The sequence below is a fragment of the Babylonia areolata genome, chromosome 19, assembly GCF_041734735.1.
Source record: "Babylonia areolata isolate BAREFJ2019XMU chromosome 19, ASM4173473v1, whole genome shotgun sequence".
In the NCBI taxonomy this organism is placed as follows: domain Eukaryota; kingdom Metazoa; phylum Mollusca; class Gastropoda; order Neogastropoda; family Buccinidae; genus Babylonia; species Babylonia areolata.
The window spans coordinates 56,509,254-56,531,155 of NC_134894.1; the positions used below are offsets into that span (position 1 = coordinate 56,509,254).

The 21,902-nt window shown below is 39.4% G+C and overlaps 1 protein-coding gene across 6 annotated transcripts in view; it reads right to left on the reverse strand.

Annotated features, from left to right (window-relative positions):
* The window catches only part of LOC143293867 (cytosolic purine 5'-nucleotidase-like), a 53,862-nt gene that overhangs the window by 18,234 nt on the left and 13,726 nt on the right, over positions 1 to 21,902 (reverse strand). For 4 of the 6 annotated variants that reach the window (XM_076605181.1, XM_076605183.1, XM_076605180.1 and 1 more), the window contains exons 2-9: positions 19,275 to 19,478; positions 15,954 to 16,027; positions 14,806 to 14,923; positions 5,176 to 5,271; positions 4,534 to 4,622; positions 3,630 to 3,687; positions 1,768 to 1,861; positions 852 to 931 (exon numbers count right to left, since the gene is read on the reverse strand). In XM_076605181.1, the coding sequence (XP_076461296.1) occupies positions 852 to 931; positions 1,768 to 1,861; positions 3,630 to 3,687; positions 4,534 to 4,622; positions 5,176 to 5,271; positions 14,806 to 14,923; positions 15,954 to 16,027; positions 19,275 to 19,426 (761 nt within the window). In that variant the 5' untranslated portion in view covers positions 19,427 to 19,478. Of the gene's footprint in view, positions 1 to 851; positions 932 to 1,767; positions 1,862 to 3,629; positions 3,688 to 4,533; positions 4,623 to 5,175; positions 5,272 to 9,255; positions 9,453 to 14,805; positions 14,924 to 15,953; positions 16,028 to 19,274; positions 19,479 to 21,091; positions 21,231 to 21,902 lie in introns of those variants that run through there. The other 2 variants (XM_076605182.1, XM_076605185.1) reach the window with 2 other exon arrangements.

Here is a 21,902-nt window from a genome sequence, read left to right on the forward strand (position 1 = left end):
GGGTTTGTTCCCCTATGCCCTGAGTACCAGCTGAGGAGAACCTCTAAGCAGTTCTTGCTTGAAGTTGTGTGTCACCGTAGGAATCAAAGTCACTGTGCTGCGTGATGTTACATGTCTTGAGTGTGTATGTGTACATGCCTGAAATCTGACTGACACAGGAAACGAATGATGAGCGCCCAATGGCAGCCGTCAGTCGGCTCTACCCAAGTAGGCAGCCTGCTGTGCAAATGACCCCCGAGTTTGTAAAGCGCTTAGAAATTGGTCTCTGACTGAGGATAGGTGCTATATAAGCATCCATATCATTCATTTATTCATCATCATCATCATGTTTGACCACTCAGGCATAATCTGCATGACCAAAAACCACTCACTTCACAAATTCTTGAAGCTCTTAGCCCAAGCAATTTCTGAATTCAAATGTCTACCATGAACATGAACTGTGACAGCTAGCTTGTTGTGCAAAATGTTTATGAAATTAATACAGCAAAGGCAACAAGCTGAGGTAGGCAAGATACAATTCTACAAGAAGTCAGATCATCAATGTGTGTTATCATAATGCTAAGAAGTCAAACTTCAGTGTCACAACATCTGGAAAAGAAACAGTCCCAAAAAGTACAAATCTTACCTCCTGTCTATCAAACCACAGTGTTGCTCTTGCAAAAATATCTGGCCTGATGTTCAGAACATCATGAATACAAACATGCTATACTTAATCACTTGTTACCAAACCTTCCAACACCTTAAACTGACCCAGGAAACATGCTGATGTGATGATAAGGAAGGAAACGCTTATCCCTACCATACCCCTGTTTGAAATCCGCACAGAAAGAACGGCTAGAAATGCACTCTACCTTTTCAGTAAAACAGGAAGCCTGTCATCCTTGTGGACATACTTATCCATGTTCTTGGTGGTCTCTGACTTCAGAGCACCCTGCGCAAAAAACAAAAAAAACAAAAAAAACCCAATAAATTATACATAAACAAATGAATAAATAAATAAACCAAATAAATAATTCTGCTTTCCATTTGTATCGCTGATCGTGATAACATCAGCAGAATTTATAATGTGTTTAGTCTTGTTTTCAAAACTAATCAAAACAATTATATATACATAAACACTGATCATTCACAAATATGCACACTAACAAACTCACTGAGGTGAAAAATCAAACAGGACAAAAACAAGTAAAGAATGTTTGCACAAATGAGTAAAATTATAGATGCAAAAAAAAAAAAAAAAAAAAAAAAAGTATCATTTCTATAAACTGTGTACTATCAATGTCTACTGCTCACATATAAAATAAGAAAAATTCTCAGAACTGATTCATGAATCATGCTTATTGTTCTAATATTTAAAAAAAATTAATTAATTAAAAAAATTAATAATAATAATAATGGATACTTATATAGCACACTATCCAGAAATCTGCTCTAGGTGCTTTACAAAAACGCTTTGTTAACATAAAACATTACATCTATGTTACATACACACACCAAAATATGACTACACACACACACACACACACGCACACACGCACACATACACACTGCATACATACATTTTAACAATACATGTGTATCTAACAGCTACCCTAACACATACGCACACACAGGCAGGCACAAACTTACATAAACGCACGCGCATACAATACACATTCACGTACATGTATGTAGTTATGTACACATACATATGTATACATACATAGTCAAGCGCAGCTAACGCAAAGTCCAAGAAGCAAGTCCAAGAACCAAACCAGCAGGGCTCACCTTGAGGTGCACCCAGTCAACGGCGGCCCTCACATCCTGGAAGATGGATTTGTAGGACATGTAGATGTCACCACAGTCCAGGCCCTCTTTCTTTCTGGTAACCACAAATCAAAGACAGATATGCACACACGTGCCTTCACATAATGCACACATTTGCACTGAAAAAAAAGAAAGAAAGAAGAAAAAAAAAAAAAGACTTACATACATGCATAACGACGGGCGCAATAGCCGAGTGGTTAAAGCGCTGGACTGTCAATCTGAGGGTCCCGGGTTCGAATCACAGTGACAGTGCCTGGTGGGTAAAGGGTGGAGATTTTTACGATCTCTCAGGTCAACATATGTGCAGACCTGCTAGTGCCTGAACCTCCTTCGTGTGTATAAACTATGCAAGCAGAAGATCAAATACACACGTTAAAGATCCTGTAATCCATGTCAGCGTTTGGTGGGTTATGGAAACAAGAACATACCCAGCATGCACACCCCCGAAAACGGAGTATGGCTGCCTACATGGCGGGGTAAAAACGGTCATACACGTAAAAGCCCACTCGTGTGCATACGAGTGAACGCAGAAGAAGAAGAGAAGACATGCATAATAATAATTTGTCAAAAATGTAATTGATCTTACATTTATGCATAATAAATTAAAACCTTCTTTAAAGTTCACTGGCCACCAGTTACCCACACTCTAAATTTAAACAAAATGAGAGTTGAAACAATCTTCACCATCAATATCACCAATGACTAAACGTGTTTGATAAGTATCTGCTGAATATATCAGCCAAAATATACATCCATGAATGTTTTCAGAGAAACTGTCACACAATGGCCAGCTGCCCTGGCAAAGTGGTTAGTGTCATGGACTGACGACTAGGAGGAAGCTGGTTTGAATCCTACCAGAGGTCCGATTTTTTGGCCCATGGCCAGTATCTGGCTAGACTTGAGTGTAACATAGGCTCAAATGGGTAGACTGGGACCACACAGTTGAAGACCAATCACTTCATGGAAGTGTCTTTGGGAATGCTGTTCACATTTCTTGACCAACACAGCACATGTTTGTATCTCTCAGGCACAGTTGATAACAGAAATATATTGCTAATGAAAATGAAGAGTATAGACTTGTCGCTTGGCCCCAAGCTGACATGGATGTCCATACCAGCTTCTTCTTCTTCTGCGTTCACTTGTATGCACACGAGTGGGCTTTTACGTGTATGACCGTTTTTACCCCGCCATGTAGGCAGCCCTACTCCGTTTTCAGGGGTGTGCATGCTGGGTATGTTCTTGTTTCTATAACCCACCGAACGCTGACATGGACTACAGGATCTTTAACGTGCGTATTTGATCTTCTGCTTGCATATACACACGAAGGGGGTTCAGGCACTAGCAGGTCTGCACATATGTTGACCTGGGAGATCGTAAAAATCTCCACCCTTTACCCACCAGGCGCCGTCACTGTGATTCGAACCCGGAACCCTCAGACTGACAGTCCAACGCTTTAACCACTCGGCTATTGCGCCCGTCGTCCATACCAGCATCATCCTCGTCCTCATTTGTCATCAAAATATAGGTTAAAAAAAAATGTCCTAAAATCTGACACCTAACACAAACAGCTTCCACTGAACTTCTGGCACTGAGACTTACAACATATCAACCTAGCTGTGGCTGTGTACAGGGGTATTTGGGATGAGCAGTTTGGGAGAATCACCACTGAAATGGCGTGAATGATGAGGCAGCAAAACAAAACAAAACAAACAGAAAGAGCCAGTCACACATCTCTCACAAACAACCCCTGAACCAAAGTACAGTCTGTACTGCTAAGGACGGAGAACAATTACATATGCAACATAGAATGTGGAGGTACTTACGTTTTAAACTCTGTCTTTGATGTGAAATAGTCAATAATGCAGGCCAGCATGTAGGTTTCTGCAATGCACAATGAATACGGGGCTTTACTCCATTAGCCACTTATCACGTAATTAAATAATATCGGTATATCTGATTTGGGCCAGACTTCACAGCATATTAACTAAGAAATAGACTGTTAAAACTGCCAAATGTCTATGTTCCTGTACACCTGTACATTCTTACTTTTCAGTTTCCACTTCTTAACCTTAATGGATACCACAGCATGCATGGAAGAATCTGTGTGTGTGTGTGTGTGTGTGTGTGTGCGTGTGCGCGTGAGTGCGAGCGTGCATGCGTGCGTGCGTGTGTGTGTGTGTGTTTGTGTGTGTGTGTGTGTGTGCGCGCGTGCATGAATGTATATATGTGTACATGTGTGTGTGCACGTATGTATGTGTGCATGTGTGTGCATGCACGAGTGCATGCTTACTTGTGAATGTTTATGTAAATGTGTGTGTCTGTACATGTTTTTGTGTCGTTCACAAGAGAAGTTGATAATGTTCAAAAAAAAAAAAAAAAGATCAGCTAATATGAACTGTAAGAACTAAATAAATCATTATGGATGAATAAACTCTAACATATTCTTGTAATTAAGTTGTTTCAATCAAAACCTAACCAAATGTCCATGGTAACACGTAAGGCTACCAATCTGTAATCACTGTCACACACACATTTGACAGGTCATGATATGGACAAAAAAAAAAAAAAAAAAAACACCAAAAAGTTTAGTTATTCAGTAAACAGATGCAGGAAACATTCATAATTGTACACATACATGTGGCTGCACACACACACACACACACACACACACACACACACACACAATCACTGTATGTATATGCACTCAACACAGCTTTCAGAACTGACCCGGCAGGTTGAAGAGTGTGTTGAGAACATACAGCCGGGAGTCATCCAGCTGTATAAACTTGTTTGGATACAGCTCAGCTATTTCTGTCCTGGAAAAAAAAAAGAAACAAAATATATCAGGTGAACACAGAGCTGTTAATATGAACATTTTGTTTGAAGAACTAAAGAAGCATTTAAGAAAAGAGAAAATAAGCATTTCAAATTTCAAGTAGCGTACAAACTGAACAAACAAACAAGGCAGTTAGTCACTGGTTTTCAGTGCGTGTGTCTAGGAAAATACTGACATTTCTCTAAATGACCTTGGATTTCAATAAAGCTGATTTCCTAGCATGCAATCACAAAAAAAAAATATGCAGCACTGTTTTCAAAAGATAAATATTTGAAAAGTGTACATCGATGAAGAGTAAGCCGTTAAAAATGACCTACATGTTCTGAAACCTAAGCGTCACTGAGTGCAAGTCATATCAAAATTGTTCAGTTTGTTTCAGTTAAACTGCTACTCAAAGACACACAGATAGATAGACACAGATACACATAAATATTCTCTCTCTCTCTCTCTCCCTCTCTCTCTCTTTCTCTCTCTGTCACAATAGGTGCAATACAAAGTTTCTGACTAATATTTTCAACACTTTTCCCAGTTACCTTTTGAGAAATCTGAAGCCATGCACACACACAAGGATATTGCCATAGGAATCCACTTTCAGCAGGTTTCCATACACCTTGTCAAACCACAGTCCTCTGCACAGATAAATAATAAACAATTCATTTGCCCTGCCACCAGAAATTGTGGGCTGTATGCGTAAAAGTAAAACTGTTTAAAATCAAACTAATAATTCCAACAAAGACTTTCCTTAAAAAAGAAAAAAAAAGGGGGAAAGAATAAATATTTCATGTTATGGCTTGTGATTACATGAAATTCCTCAAAAATTGCTTTGATACACAGTCATTTGAGGTTGCTGTAACTTCAGTATGCGTGCACACATATGTGTACACACACATACACACACACACATAAACACATAAGCACACACACATACACATACATGCATAAGTGCACACATACAAACATGACGATTGCTATGATGATGATCTAAAATAAGTTTTATGTTCAGCTGGGGATGTTTGCATACACTGAAATGTGAAGAGCGTTTAGTGAGTTCACGACAACTTGTTCAAAAGACACTTGGCAAGAGAACAAAAGAATCCAGATAAAATGACAGGAACTCACTAATGGCTCTTTTTTTGTGTGTGTGTGGAGAGGTGGGAAGGGGGTGCACTGATACGAATTACTGGTCTTCTCTAGTAACAAATTACCAAGCAAAGTGTCAAATTTTCATTTCTTAAATGCATCTTGCACTTCTGACGTTGTTTTTTTGACAACAACCCACATGATGTAATAAAAGATAACTTAAAAAAAAAAAATGCAATAACATCATAAGAAAGTTTGTAATTGTTTGTGTAAAGTAAGGCAAATAAACAGAAGAATTTCCTGATCTGACATGCTATTCAGTAACAGCTTTAATTAAATATTTTATTGCAAGAGCACATGTTCATAATTTAGGATGGCCTAATTTCATGGGAAGAAAACTCAGAGAAGGGTGGAACAGAATAATTACAGCATGCAGTTAACTTAGGGTTTACACTTACATGCCACACAAAGAACACATATATATATATTGATCATGCTTCTAGCCAAACACAGAGGAAATGTAACAGTTGTAAAAAAAGTTATATTTAGAATGAAGCCTTGCCAATCAACCAGCTCATAAATTCCATGTCTCCTATTCTAATAAAAAAAACAAGTGTCACCCTAATGTTTGATCAAACACACAAACACACACACACACAAAAAAAAAGCTCTGACGCATTTGTTTTTTCCCTCATGCAGTGATGTTAATGGTGTATCCGCAGCTCAGAAACAACAAAATGATAATAAGTCCACCCTCGATATAGTGAACTGTAGCTTTTGCTTCGGCCATGCCTTATATTTCCACATGTTGATTCAGATATTGCCCAAGAGAGAGCCACCCCCGCCAACCCACCATTCTATTGTGCTTTCTATTTAGTCAGCACACACTCCCCCACTGAGGTTAAATGAGTGGCAACAGCACTTGTCAATGAAAGGGAAAGTGCTGAACTGAAGATATTGGATCTAGCTACAGTGAGCAAACAGTGCACACTGAAGGAACCGTTGAGGGGCTGCACTGAATGACTGATTAATTCTGTGAAGAGGAGGAGGAGGAGGAGGAATAATGCTCTATAAAGATGTCACTGATCTTGTGAAAAATATGGGCTGAACTGTGTGGAAATGAAAAGAACACAACTGGTGGGAATTAAAGTATTTGTATTTGTATTTGTATTTCTATTTATCACATCAGATTTCTCTGTGTGAAATTCGGGCTGCTCTCCCCAGGGAGAGCGTGTCGCTACACTACAGTGCCACCCTTTTTTTTTCTTTTTTTTTCTCCTGCGTGTAGTTTTATTTGTTTTTCCTATCGAAGTGGATTTTTCTACAGAATTTTGCCAGGAACAAACCTTTTGTTGTCGTGGGTTCTTTTACGTGCGCTAAATGCATGTTGCACACGGGACCTTGGTTTATCGTCTCATCCGAATGACTAGCGTCCAGACCACCACTCAAAGTCTAGTGGAGGGGGAGAAAATATCGGCGGCTTATCTGCCTAATCTGTGAAAGGTTTAAAATCTACATAATGTACAGACTTTTCAGCTGAAACTTTCTTTCAGTTTCACCTTCCTTCATAACATAAAACTTGGAACCGGGATTGATTCAATAACTTTTTTTTTTCTTTTTTTTTGGGGGGGGGGGGGGGGGGGTGACAACAAATTAAACAGGGAACCAAACAAATGCTGTCAAACATCAGCTAGTAGATAACTTGATGAGCGTACATTCTGTGGTTTCAAATAATAAACAAGTGTCCACAATTCTCATTCTATTCTTACTCTTCGTTAGTGGCCTGTGAGGTTCACTCATGTGAATCTGAGGGCGCTGGTTCGAATCACGACTCAGCCGCCGATATTGTCTCCCCCTCCACTAGACCTTGAGTGGTGGTCTGGATGCTAGTCATTCGGATGAGACAATAAACCAAGGTCCCGTGTGCAGCATGCATTTACTGATTTAGTGCACGTAAAAGAACCCACGACAACAAAAGGGTTGTTCCTGGCAAAATTCTGTAGAAAAGTCCACTTTGACAGGAAAACAAATAAAACTGCACGCAGGAAAAAATACAAAAAAAAATGGGTGGCGCTGTAGTGTAGCGACGCGCTCTCCCTGGGGAGAGCAGCCCGAATTTCACACAGAGAAATCTGTTGTGATAAAAAGGAATACAAATACAAAAATGTGCAAGAGTGGCCTTATATGTGTATGACCGTTTTTACCCCCACCATGTAGGCAATCCTCTAGCCTACAGGAGCCTACAGGCTTGAGGAGACTACTACACATCTCCTACAAGGAACACAAGACCAATGACTATGTGCGGAACCTGGTCAGCAACCTTGTTGGGCCCCAAGAACCACTGCTGGCGACTGTCAAACGATGGAAGATGGCATGGTTTGGTCACGTCATACGACATAACACCCTCTCCAAAACCATCCTGCAAGGGACTGTAGAGGGAGGGTGCAGACGGGGGCGGCAGAGAAAGAGCTGGTCCGACAACGTCAAGGAATGGACCAAAATGACGATGCCAGATCTCCTCACGACAGCTGCCAACAGAATGGCGTGGCGAGCTATGACATCTTCCTCATGTCCCCCCCAACGACCCCAGCGGTCGAGGGAATGGGTGAGTGAGTGAGTGATGTAGGCAATTGTTTTCGGGGGGAATATCATTCTATCATTTGATCAAGTTATCTTGAGATCATTTTTTTTTATATAAACTGTATCAGTCAAAAGACAAGCACCATATCATTCACAAATCATTGTAATCCGTCTGTTTGTATGCAAATCCAGCAATGACAAACTACTAGCCTTCCACATTAGAAGACTGCTAAATCTCCAGACTGAACATTGACAGATGTTTTTAGGTGTTTATATCTGGCAGCCCCCCCCCACCCCCCCACCCACCCCTGGACCCCTCGCCCCCACTCTCCCTCCCACCCACCCACCCCCCCCGAACAAACACCCCCATGTCACAACAACACTTATACAACAGATGTCAAATTTGATCTGCCTCACTCAGACCTCCAACAGGCATTTGGTGAAGCTGTGTGCACCTGCAGGACACTCTTCTTGAACAGACTATTACAGATTATTAAAGAGACAGGACTCCGTAAGAACCACTGGTGAAGTTACAAAACCAGAAACAAGAACTGAAGATGTAATCTGCAAAAACAAAAACAAAAAAACACAAAAAAAAACACACACAAAAAAATGCAAAGCATACTTTGATGTTCAAAACAAAAGAAACAGAACTAACTTACAAAACATATTGATTTATAAACAGTTGGTTGGATGGCTCAATAAAGGACAAATCAAATTTGACAAAAAACAACACCAACAACAAAAACTACGGGAGCTAAGGTGATGGAGAATACCAAACACTGGCAGTCAAGTAGATCTGAAGCAAAGATAAGGGCAGTTTTGAAAAAAAAATTTTAAATGATAAAGAATAAAATAAAAGGCAAGGAAAACGAAAAGAAAAGAAAAAGAAAAGCTCTACATTCTGGAATTGTGGAATGAATGATTAAAAGAAGACTAGAGGCTTTGTTAACCTTCCTCCATCTTCAGCACCACAAAGACGGGGATGGGAGAAGCTAATCTCAAGTGGGGCCAGACACACACACACACAGCGAGTCATCTCAGTAGGCTGTGGCATGCCAGGCTGCGGTGCCGGTGCCGGGGAGAAATCGGAGAATTTCCACCCCCCTTTCTGCTGCTGGCGCACTTCCCTCACGTTGAGTAGCTAGCCTCAAGAAGCCCACACACCTTCCCTGCTATACATCACACACCAGGCGTCAGCAACATGCAGACCCCCTTCCCTCTAGTCAGAAGGGGGTCTCTATCTTTGGTTCTTCACAAAACACAACAAGTAGATAAACAAACAGAAAAATAAATAAATAAATAAACAAACAAACAAACAAACAAAAAAATGAATAAATAAATATATTTCAATTGTAAACAAACAGAAATATAAATAAATAAACCAACAAACAAAAGAATAAATAAATACATTTCAAGTGTGTATGTGTGTGTGTGTGTGTGTGTGTGTGTGTGTGTGTGTGTGTGTGTGTGATTGTGTGGTTGTGTGTATGCATGTGCGTGTGTGCGTGTGTGTGTGTTTGTGTGTGTGTGATTGTGTGGTTGTGTGTGTGTGTGTGTGTGTGTGTGATTGTGTGTGTGTGTGTGAATGTGTGTGTGTGTGTGTGTGTGTGATTGTGTGGTTGTTTGTGTGTGTGTGTATGTGTGTGTGTGTGTGTGTGTGTGTGTGTGTTCAAACACATTTAGGAAAAGTGAACACTGAATTCATCAGGGCTCCCAAAACAGAAATAAGAAACATTCCTGAAAAGCTCAGGCCAGTGGTGAAGGCAGCAAGTTGGGGGGGGGGGGGGGGGGGGGGGAGAGGGACAAGCCTTCCCCTACAGTCCTCTCCTCAACACATTCATTTCAAAACTAAGATGCTAAATTTTATGTAATATATACTGGCCTCTAATCTGTTACATTCAGATTTCTTGGATCTTGTTACATTTTGGGTTGTTTTTTTTGTTTTGTTTTTTTGTTTGTTGTTTTTTGTGTTTTTTTTGCATTCAATAACTTCTGGACTTCTTGGACACAAAATCTGTCATCTATTCGATTTGTTTCATGTTCTTTTTTTTTTCTTCTTTTCTATTTTTCCATTGTGATTTGTGGATCAAAATTTATTATCCTTGAAGCTGAGGCTGCTGATTTCTTTCTGACGTCAACAAAACTGCTGATGATTGGGAGCCCTGAGAAGGTATGAAATTTTCATTGTGCACATAAAATTATGCTTACGCAGAATTATACATGCTTTCCGTCCCCCCCCCCCCACGCCTCCCCGCCCCCCCCCTCCCCCCACCCCTACACACCCTAGCACCAAACCCTCCCTCCTCCAACACACAGTGATGTCAAGGCCTGATCACACGTGTATTCATCAACACACAAAATCAATTACACAGGCAAATGCGCTCACAAATTTGCTTTGCACAGCTACACTCTGACAAGACTTGTATTATACAGTGGTTACTTTAAACTCGCTTGCAAAGATTATGAGAATGATTACAAATAAGTGTGTATAACTACATGTTTGTTTGTGTGTGTGTGTGTGTGTGTGTGTGTGTGTGTGTTTTGTGTGTGAGTGAAAGAGAGAGAAAGATAGCAGTTAACTCTGACATTTTCTCAGCAACCACAAGCGGTGCTGGAACCAAAAACGAGGTGTGATAGTAGAGATGAACGTGATCTTTCCAGTCATCCAATTCAGTTCAGGTGTTGTGGTAAGCAAGATTAAAGGTCAAGGCCATTATTCAACAACAACAACAACAACAACAAAAACAAAAAAACAAAAAAAATCAATCAGTAGAGCTTATGTTTAAACCCAGTTTACAACAAGTATATCATAACTATTCTAAAAAAAAAAATAACATATGTATAATATATATATATATAGATAGATAGATAGATAGATAGATAGCTGATGAGCAATACACAGAAAGGGGAAAGGCGTACAGCAATAAGAGAAGCAAAGAAGATGATACATAGTGAATGAGACAGACTCTTGTGTGACTGAGAAAGAGACTGAGAAAAGGAAACAAACATAGCGACAGAAAGACAGAAAAAAAAAAAAAGGGCAAACAAGTATGACAATGACAGACACAGACAGAAAGGCACAGAAAAGAGCAGAAACATATTACTTATTATATTTTCAAAGCTGAGCTTGCTAAAAAAAAAAAAAAAAAATCAAAGGGAAAACTCAAGATACACATATGAATGATAGAAATAACTTCCCTTCTTTACTTTTATATTTTCTTTTTTTTTTCTTATTCAAAAAAAAAAAAAAAAAAAAGATTGTTCCTTTTTTTTTTTTAATTGTTATTTATTAGTGAAAGTAACACAAATCAAAACACAAAAATCCTGCGGTACTGTTCTGAATAATGAATGCTTGTGGTAATTTTTAACCATGAGATTACAAATGAAATAAAAATTCAGCTTTTGAAGCACAACTTTCTCACCTAAAAATCTCATTTGGAACGAGAGTCAGCTGTAACTTTGTCCTCTCTCAGTATCTGTGTCTGAACGTCAAATTTGGACTGTTACCAAGTTCCAACACGTGTACTTGATCACACAACACTCGCCTGCTTTTACTCAGCTTTGATATCACATCTGCCTCTTTCTCTTCTGCTTCATTCATGAGCTGCAACTCCCAAGTTCACTCATATGTACACAAGTGGGCTTTGATGTTGTGTAGGCAGCCATACTCCATTTTTGGGGGTGTGCATGCTGGGTATGTTCTTGTTTCCATAACCCACCGAATGCTTGACATGGATTACAGGATATTTAACGTGCGTAATTGATCTTCTGCTTGCATATATACACACGAAGGGGGTTCAGGCACTAGCAGGTCTGCACATATGTTGACCTGGGAGATCAGAAAAATCTCCACCCTTTACCCACCAGGGGCCTTTACCGAGATTTGAACCCGGGACCCTCAGATTGAAAGTCCAACGCTTTTACCACTCAGCTGTTGTGCCCATCGATATCACATCAATTAATACACTTATTTATACAGGCTGCTGTAATATCAGACAAGATAATATACCGTTATATGATCCGTCTCTGATGCCGGCAAACACTGACTGTTCCATGAGCACCCCTTAGAAATTTCACACATTTAACATCTCTCATTCCTTCATCTTCAAAAACCATGCCAAAAGACTAAGTGAATGCATTATTTCCACACCTTAAGAGGTGTAAAAATGTGTACTCAAACATTATTTCCTGTCCAAATCAAGGCTGTACTTCATGCTTTGTGATGCCCTACAAGAGGCTGGAAATGACAGTAATCTCACATTCCTTTACCTTCAAAAATCATGTCAAAGAAGTCAATACATTATTTCCACACCTTAAGAGGTGTAAAAATGTGTACTCAAAACATTATTTCCTGTCCAAATCAAGGCTGTACTTTATGCTTTGTGATGCCCTACAAGAGGATAGAAATCTCACATTCCTTTACCTTCAAAAATCATGTCAAAGAAGTCAATACATTATTTCCACACCTTATGAGGTGTAAAAAGGTGTACTCAAACATTATTTCCTGTCCAAATCAAGGCTGTACTTTATGCTTTGTGATGCCCTAAACGTGGCTGGAAATGATAGAAATCTCACATTCCTTTATCTTCAAAAATCATGTCAGAGAAGTGAATGCATTATTTCCACACCTTATGAGGTGTAAATATGTGTACTCAAACATTATTTCCTGTCCAAATCAAGGGTGTACTTCATGCTTTGTGATGCCCTACAAGAGGCTGGAAATGATAGAAATCTCACATTCCTTTATCTTCAAAAATCATGTCAAAGAAGTGAATGCATTATTTCCACACCTTAAGAGGTGTAAAAATGTGTACTCAAACATTATTTCCTGTCCAAATCAAGGCTGTACTTTATGCTTTGTGATGCCCTAAACAAGGCTGGAAATGACAGTAATCTCACATTCCTTTATCTTCAAAAATCATGTCTCAAAGAAGTGAATACATTATTTCCACACCTTATGAGGTGTAAAAATGTGTACTCAAAACATTATTTCCTGTCCAAACCAAGGCTGTACTTTATGCTTTGTGATGCCCTACAAGAGGCTGGAAATGATAGAAATCTCAAATCCTTTATCTTCAAAAATCATGTCAAAGAAGTGAATGCATTATTTCCACACCTTATGAGGTGTAAAAATGTGTACTCAAACATTATTTCCTGTCCAAATCAAGGCTGTACTTTATGCTTTGTGATGCCCTACAAGAGGCTGGAAATGATAGAAATCTCACATTCCTTTATCTTCAAAAATCATGTCAAAGAAGTGAATGCATTATTTCCACACCTTAAGAGGTGTAAAAATGTGTACTCAAACATTATTTCCTGTCCAAATCAAGGGTGTACTTCATGCTTTGTGATGCCCTACAAGAGGCTGGAAATGACAGTAATCTCACATTCCTTTACCTTCAAAAATCATGTCAAAGAAGTCAATACATTATTTCCACACCTTATGAGGTGTAAAAATTGTGTACTCAAACATTATTTCCTGTCCAAATCAAGGCTGTACTTTATGCTTTGTGATGCCCTACAAGAGGCTGGAAATGATAGAAATCTCACATTCCTTTACCTTCAAAAATCATGTCAAAGAAGTGAATACATTATTTCCACACCTTATGAGGTGTAAAAAGGTGTACTCAAAACATTATTTCCTGTCCAAATCAAGGCTGTACTTCATGCTTTGTGATGCCCTAAACGAGGCTGGAAATGATAGAAATCTCAAGTGTCAGTAATGCTCTTTTTTGTTGGTGTCTTGTCCTCTTCTATATTTCACTTTCTTTCTTTTTTATTTTTTTATTTTTTAATTTTTTATTTAACATCAGCACTGGAGAAAGTAAGCAGAAGAAATATCACTCTGTCTGTGTCAGTAAACACACCTGAAATCTGTCTGAATGAATGTAACAATAACAACTGTAAAAGAAAATAATAATAAAAATAAATAAATAAATGAATAAATAAAAACATAGACGGGCGCCATAGCCGAATGGTTAAAGCGTTGGACTTTCGATCTGAGGGTCCCTGGTTTGAATCACGGTGACGGCGCCTGGTGGGTAAAGGGTGGAGATTTTTACGATCTCCCAGGTCAACATATGTGCAGACCTGCCAGTGCCTGAACCCCCTTCGTTTGTATACGCAAGCATAAGATCAAATACGCAGGTTTAAAGATCCTGTAATCCATGTCAGCGTTCGGTGGGTTATGGAAACAAGAACATACCCAGCATGCACACCCCCGAAAGCGGAGTATGGCTGCCTACATGGCGGGGTAAAAACGGTCACACACGTAAAAAGCCCAGTCGCATATATACGAGTGAACGTGGGAGTTGAAGCCCACGAACGCAGAAGAAGAAGAAGAAGAAGATAAAAACAAAGCAAAACCAGACACAATACCAATGACTCCAACACATAGATCTGATTTCATTTCCAAAGGCTGCTAGAGCAAAAAAAAAAAAAAAAAAAAGGCAGCCATCATGCTCACCAACACAATGAAAGAAAAAAAAGAGCAAGCCTACCTCACAGCAAAAGACGCATCATATTCAAACTCTCGAAGAGCAGCAGGGTATCCAATGGAGACCAGGCGCTCTTTCAGCAGATTGAAAGCCATGGATTCATAAGCTGGGGACTTGTACACTGTAATCATGATAAGAATGTTATTAAAAAAAAATTTCACATGTGCCACGGGATGTCTTCAGGTAACTGTTCACAAGTTTATCTTTTTTCGCTTGTAAAAGCTTTCAGTATTCAAAAGATGACAGTTATTTCAAAGATGATATGTTACATACTGTCTTATATGAATGCAACAATAGACATGTTATATTTTCATTAACAAAGCAATAGACAGAGAGAGACAGAGAGAGAGAGAGACAGAGAGACAGAGAGAGAGACAGAGAGAGAGAGAGAAAGAGAGTTTCATCCTCCATTCCAATGTTCTTAAAACCATGATAAATTGTTTGTTCTGGGACCTGCACGCTGTTAGACAAAGACATTACAGGGCAGATTCTCTGAAGGCTTTGTTTCATGGTGTCCCTCCGTGGATGCTGATGGACTTCTTGAAAGAAGTGACTATTTTCAATCAGATTTGAATGCATCAAACTCTCAAAGGTTTTTAAACTTTCTGAGTGAAAAGCTTAAAGCAGTGACAGTTTTTATAGGAAATTTTCTTGTAGTGGGTCACGGTTAAGTATGTGTAATTAAATGTACTTTTTTTTTTTTTACCCTTGACTTGAAGTAGATGCTAAAGTGGCAATATCCTTGAGATGGCCTTAGTAGTCGGCGAGGCTCAAAGTGCCATAATTTGATCTGAAATTATTTGTTTTGTAGTTTTCTCAGCCTAACAGTTTTGGACAGCTAGATCTGAAGAACAGCTGACAGGAAAGTACTCATTCACACTGAAGTAATTCTGACATTTTAGTAACCAATTTGAGGCTTCTTTGCTTGTTAATATGTAAATGTTTAATCGTTTTTGTTGGGGTTTTATGTTTGTTTGTTTTTTTTTGTGACAGAATGATTGAAAAGCATGGCTATTAAGATTGTGGAATTAATGTAGAAATGATGAGAATAGCAATTGGCAAATCAAATAATCCACTTTCTGTCCCCCCCACCCACCAACCCCTCTCCCCCCCCCACCACCCCTCCCTCCAGCCCCCATGTTATCAATTACCTGCCAGAGTGTAGTCCATGTCAAAACCAAAGAACTTGATTTTCTGTAAGTGCAAACTGCGGTTGACAAATATTCTGAAACAGAGAGAGAGAGAGAGAATACAGTGGCAACATTACATACAATGAGCACAGCCACAGCAGTAGTAGTATGATGGAACAAACTGTGCGAAATAGCAACTAAAAACTCTTACCGTAAAGGTGAAGAGGAAATCTTGACTGCAGGACTTGAGACAGGCGAGAAAATGGTTGAGACTAACCTGAAGGTGGTGACTTGTCCTATGAAGAGAGTATCTCACAGGACAAGTCACCACCTACAGGTTGGTCTCAACCGTTTTCTCGCCTCTTACTGTAAAGTTCGGTCTATAAGCCGCGACTTTTTACCCCAGCTTCAACCTCTGCGGCTTATACAATGATGCGGCTTGTTGGCGGATTTTAATGATCCCGGGAGTGTCACGTTCTCGTCTATTCTTAGCTGCCCTTCAACTCACCAAAATCATGATTTCTGTCCATGAATTTTTGGACTGATGAGCTTCAGGATAGTGTGCTAACTGTTCACGTTTTATAAATCAAATCCGCACACATTAAAGCCTTCAGATCAGCATTCAGTTCTACTCTGCTCAAGTGTACACCCTCATCATGCCGAAAACGCGACATTATGCCTATGATGCAGCCTTCAAATTGAAGGTGATTGACCTAGCAGTCAACAGTGCAAGCGACGAACCAGCAGCGACCTCCACCTTCATGTTCATGAGGTGAAAGCGAGGCTGAAGTCAGTGACAAGATGGCGGAGGAAGCTGTACTGGTAATTTTCTACATACACATACACAAGAAACAAGTTAACAGGTAGTGAACAATCTGATGATTGTTATGCAATAGATTGATGAAAAGGAAAGATCAGCGTTAGGAAATATTACAAAAAGCTCAAATGCAACACACTTTGGAAACCAAGTAACTTTTTACCAGGGAATTGGCAATTATTAAAAAAAAAAAAAAAAAAAAAAAAAAAAGATGAAGAAAAAGGCACTAACTTACTATAATCACTATTTTTAAAACTCTAACATCACTATCAATTCCCACACCTCTCCCATCTCCCCCCCCCCCACCCCCACCTCCTCTTCCTTTCACACACACACACACACACACACACACACAAACACACACATCAAAGCACACACAGGCACAATTTCTAAGGGAAGAAAGATCTATAGTTTAAACTACTGTTAGAAAATGTATGTTTTAAGATTAGATTTGAAGTATTCAATAGTGGAACAGTGTCTGTTTTGTGGCAGAGATGTCCATAACCAAGGCCTATAGTGATTCTTTTAAAATCAATGAGCAAAAAGAAAAAACAACAACAAAAAACAAACAAACAAAAAAACACAAACAAAAAAAAAAGAAAAGAAAGAAAGAGAGAGAGAGAAAGAAAGAAAGAAAATATGCCTAGGTGCTTGTGTTAACATAAAGTTCTGTTCACTGAGTACCATTGTATGTTATCTATCAAGTAACATTTTGTTCATCAAGTAACACCAGATCTGTCCACAGACACACGTAAACACATGCTAACAGGCAAGCAAGCAGACAGACAACATAAATGTCACTAATAATAGTAATATACTCATTCTTTTTTTTCTTTCTTTTTTCCCTTAAGGGCAAACCGGAAAAGCAGAAAGAAAAAGCGGTGACCATGAAAACCTGCACAAATTCCATGAAAAAAAAACAAACTCTTGCTCCACCCTCTCCTCAAAGTCCTTACACTGCACTGCCAACCCAAACCCCACCCGCCGCGCCAACCTCCCCCGCCCCCGAACCTCTACACACATTATCATGAAAATCTTCCAGAATTCACGAACTCTTGCTCAACCCTCCATCCCCACCCTAAAGCACTGCATTGCAAACCCTCTAACCGAATGAACACTCTGCCCCACCAACACCCCCACAAACGTTGAGTCAAACAAAAGAATATCAATTAGTACCGTAAAGTTCGGTCGATAAGCCGCGACTTTTTACCCCAGCTTCAACCTCTGCGGCTTATACACTGATGTGGCTTATTTGCGGATTTTAACGATCCCGGGAGTGTCACGTTCTCGTCTATTCTTAGCTGCCCTTCAACTCACCAGAATCATGATTTCTGTCCATGAATTTTTGGATGAGCTTCAGGATAGTGTGCTAACTGTTCACGTTTTATAAATCAAATCCACACACATTAAAGCCTTCAGATCAGCATTCAGTTCTACTCTGCTCAAGCATACACCCTCATTATGCCGAAAACGCGACGTTATGCCTATGATGCAGCCTTCAAATTGAAGGCGATCGACCAAGCAGTAAGAAAGATAAAACTGTCAGGAAGTATTATCACTGCTTGATTTCATAGTCGAAGAAGCCGAGAACTACAATAACTTGCCATGAAAATATAACAATGATAACAACTTATCTTGGAAATACAACAATGAAGAGATTTCTTTCTTCTTAGTGTGAGTGGATGATATAAAACAAGACGTTAATCTTTCTTTTCTTTTCTTTCTTTTTTTTACATGACCTTTGCTGTAGCAATATTTTTAAACACTTTGGACAAACTACTACAACACACACACGCACACACAAACACACGCATGCATATGCAGACACACGTATACATGTACAAACACCCCTCACACACACAAACAAAACAAGAGAGGCAAGGCCTTCAAGACTCACTTGTGATAAATTACGTCCCCTAGCATTAATTACAGAGTAATTTCCCTTTTTTTACTATCTGCACCAAAACGTTTGCAAAATAAATAAAAATTCCATGCTTAGCAAAAGTAGCGCCTGTTTGAACAAAAAATGATAATAATGACTCCTCTAGTTGTTGTGTCAGAATAAGAGGTCAAAGTGCCAAGTTTAGAGAATACAAAAAATATAAATATAACAGTAAATGCAGTTTGCATATAATTAGGCTTCTTTTTTTAATTTTTTTGTGCCCATCCCAGAGGTGCAATATTGTTTTAAACAAGATGACTGGAAAGAACTGAATTTTTCCTTTTTTTATGCCTAATTTGGTGTCAACTGACAAAGTATTTGCAGAGAAAATGTCAATGTTAAAGTTTACCACGGACACACAAACACACAGACACACGGACACACACACACACACACACAGACAACCGAACACCGGGTTAAAACATAGACTCACTTTGTTTACACAAGTGAGTCAAAAACACTGAGATGTATCACTGCATGTTATATATACACTAGTAGTAGTAGTATATGAATAAATATATGACACAAGCAAGTACATAATGTTCCCCCCTCTTTATTATGCTCTGGTTATACAAAATCCTACCTGCTTTGTGGTTCCCGCTTGTAGACTTTGACGGCCGATGCCTCACAAGCTGTGGCCTCCCAAACAGTGGGGGCGGCAGACAAAGCGCCATTTCCTCCCACACAGGCACCAGGTACACGTACATTTCCTGCTGCTGCCTCTGCTTGACTCATGGCTGCGGCTTGAAGGACACACGTTTTCTTTCTTTCTTCTTCGGTCTAGACCCTGGACATTTTTTTTTTAATATAAATTTTATATAAACCTACATTTTTTTTTCTCTAATATCATCATTAGATGAACAGACTATAAATAAATAAAATACATTTTTTTAAAGTAAGAAACAAACTACCTACCATGGATGAATTTTTTTTTTTTTTAATTTAAAAAGCATGCAAACATTTGAGTAAGACAATAATTCAGTCAAACATTAAAAAAAACAACACATCATTTTCTCATTATTCTTCATGTTTACAATAGTACTGGGAAGAAGTATTAGTGGCTATATGTTGATTCAGTCCAGTTATCAACGCAATACATCAAACCTCTCTACTAATGAACATACTCAGTGAAATATTGTGCTCTGCGTGAGAGAGAGAGAGAGACGGAGACAGAGACAGAGACAGACAGAGAGAGAGAGAGAGCATGGTGTGTGTGTATATGTGTATGTGTGTTCATGTCTCTCTCGGTTTCTGTGAGTGAATGTATGTCTGCTGCACAAAAACACTGACCCAGTGTTCAATCAAAACCATGCAGCTGGAAACCTGAATTAATGTTTATCAGCAATGATGCAGACAATTCTAAAAAAAAAAAAAAAAAAAAAATACTATGTTTTAATTGTGTTACAGTTTGTCAAAGTCAACAAAATGTGTGTTCTATTTTAAAATGCGTGCATTTTAAAAAAAATGTGATTATGATTTCATTTTAGGAATCAATAAATTGTAATACTGGAATCTATGCTTATAATGCTTCACCATAATGTTTGTTACTCCAAGGAAAAAAATTTCAGTTTTCTAAATCCTTTACTACAACTGACAATCATGATCACTGAACATAACTCAAAGTAAATATGTGTATGTGTATGGTTACAATCTGCATTTTTATCTTTCCATGGATGCAGTACAACCAAGAAATGTTGCGGACATATGGCTTGTCACGCCCACACGGCAAATACATGTTTTCCTGGCAGGTAGGAAATCCAGTTCCCGTCAAGATAAACTATTGTCCTAATTCTGTCAGTCAGCAGAAGTTCACGGCGACCGGCACAACAGTGCACTTGCATAACTTTTGTTTTAAGAAATGTTTTCATCTCTGACAGATGGCATCTATATAATGCTGGCCTAACATATTTAAGAAATAAAATCTCCCTTATACATATAAACCTAGTTGCATGCGCTCACCATGCACGTTCTTTGTGATGATTGTCAAAACTGAACACTGCAACGTTAGGGGTGCTACTGATATATATATATAGGCCTATATCTATCTATCTATCTATATATATATATATATATATATATGTGTGTGTGTGTGTGTGTGTGTGTGTGTGTGAGGCATGCCATGTGTTTCGAATCACACAATACCCAGTAAGATAGTAGGCTGAATTTTACCCCAAACCTGGATTCGAACCTTGAAGTCTTTGGGGTTGCAGTTAAACAAACACAAGCCCCAAAACACACTTGGTAACAAACGCACGTACGGTACGATTCGCCGTCAGCTGGTTCGTCCGACAATTTATTACAAATGGTTGAGGCGACTGACTCCCCAGGCACACATGCAGGCATATGCCTGCTATCAGCAATCTCACACTTTACCTACATTGCTGGAGTTCTTGTACCTACCTTTTACGTACGTGCGTTATCTAGTGTCCGTGTTTGTGCGGCAGTTACAAACCAACTGCCTTCAGAGCCGCTAACGATAGCCAGCAGCTTTTACAGTGGCCATGCAGTCCCAGACACACCCACACGTGCTTATCCGAACACTTACTCCCCACTGATCTGTGCTTGCTCCCACTTCGAAGCGAACGGACAGCGGCACACCGCTCGCGGCAGATGCAACGTTCGTTTCAACTGTGTGAGGTTCCCCCCCCCCAACCCCCCACCCCCTGGACGTAAAACCATTTTTAAAAGACCGTGGAGGTTCCCTTGCTTGACCTCCTTACAAGGCTCTGTAAGTGAGGGTTGGATGTCTGTTAAATTTATGACACCTCTCCCGCCCACCTCCGCAACTCATAAGAGCCACTCTCCTGACAAACACTACGATAAAGCAATGATTTAAGCTGTGCACTCGTTTAATTTCCCTTCATAAATTACTGACCCACGTGGTCGTCTTCCAAAACATCCCATTCAACATGCTACCACCTGTTCTCATTCGTCTCCTCTTCTGCCCACCTCCTCTGTCTCTCCCGCAATAGTAGTTTCAGTTTTCAGTTTCAGTAGCTCAAGGAGGCGTCACTGCGTTCGGACAAATCCATATACGCTACACCACATCTGCCAAGCAGATGCCTGACCAGCAGCGTAACCCAACGCGCTTAGTTAGGCCTTGAGAAAAAAAGAAAAAAAAAAGAAAGGTGAATAAATAATAGATACGCTTACACAAATAAATAAATAAAAATTATAATATAAAAAAGATAGTAGTAGTAGTAGTAGTAGT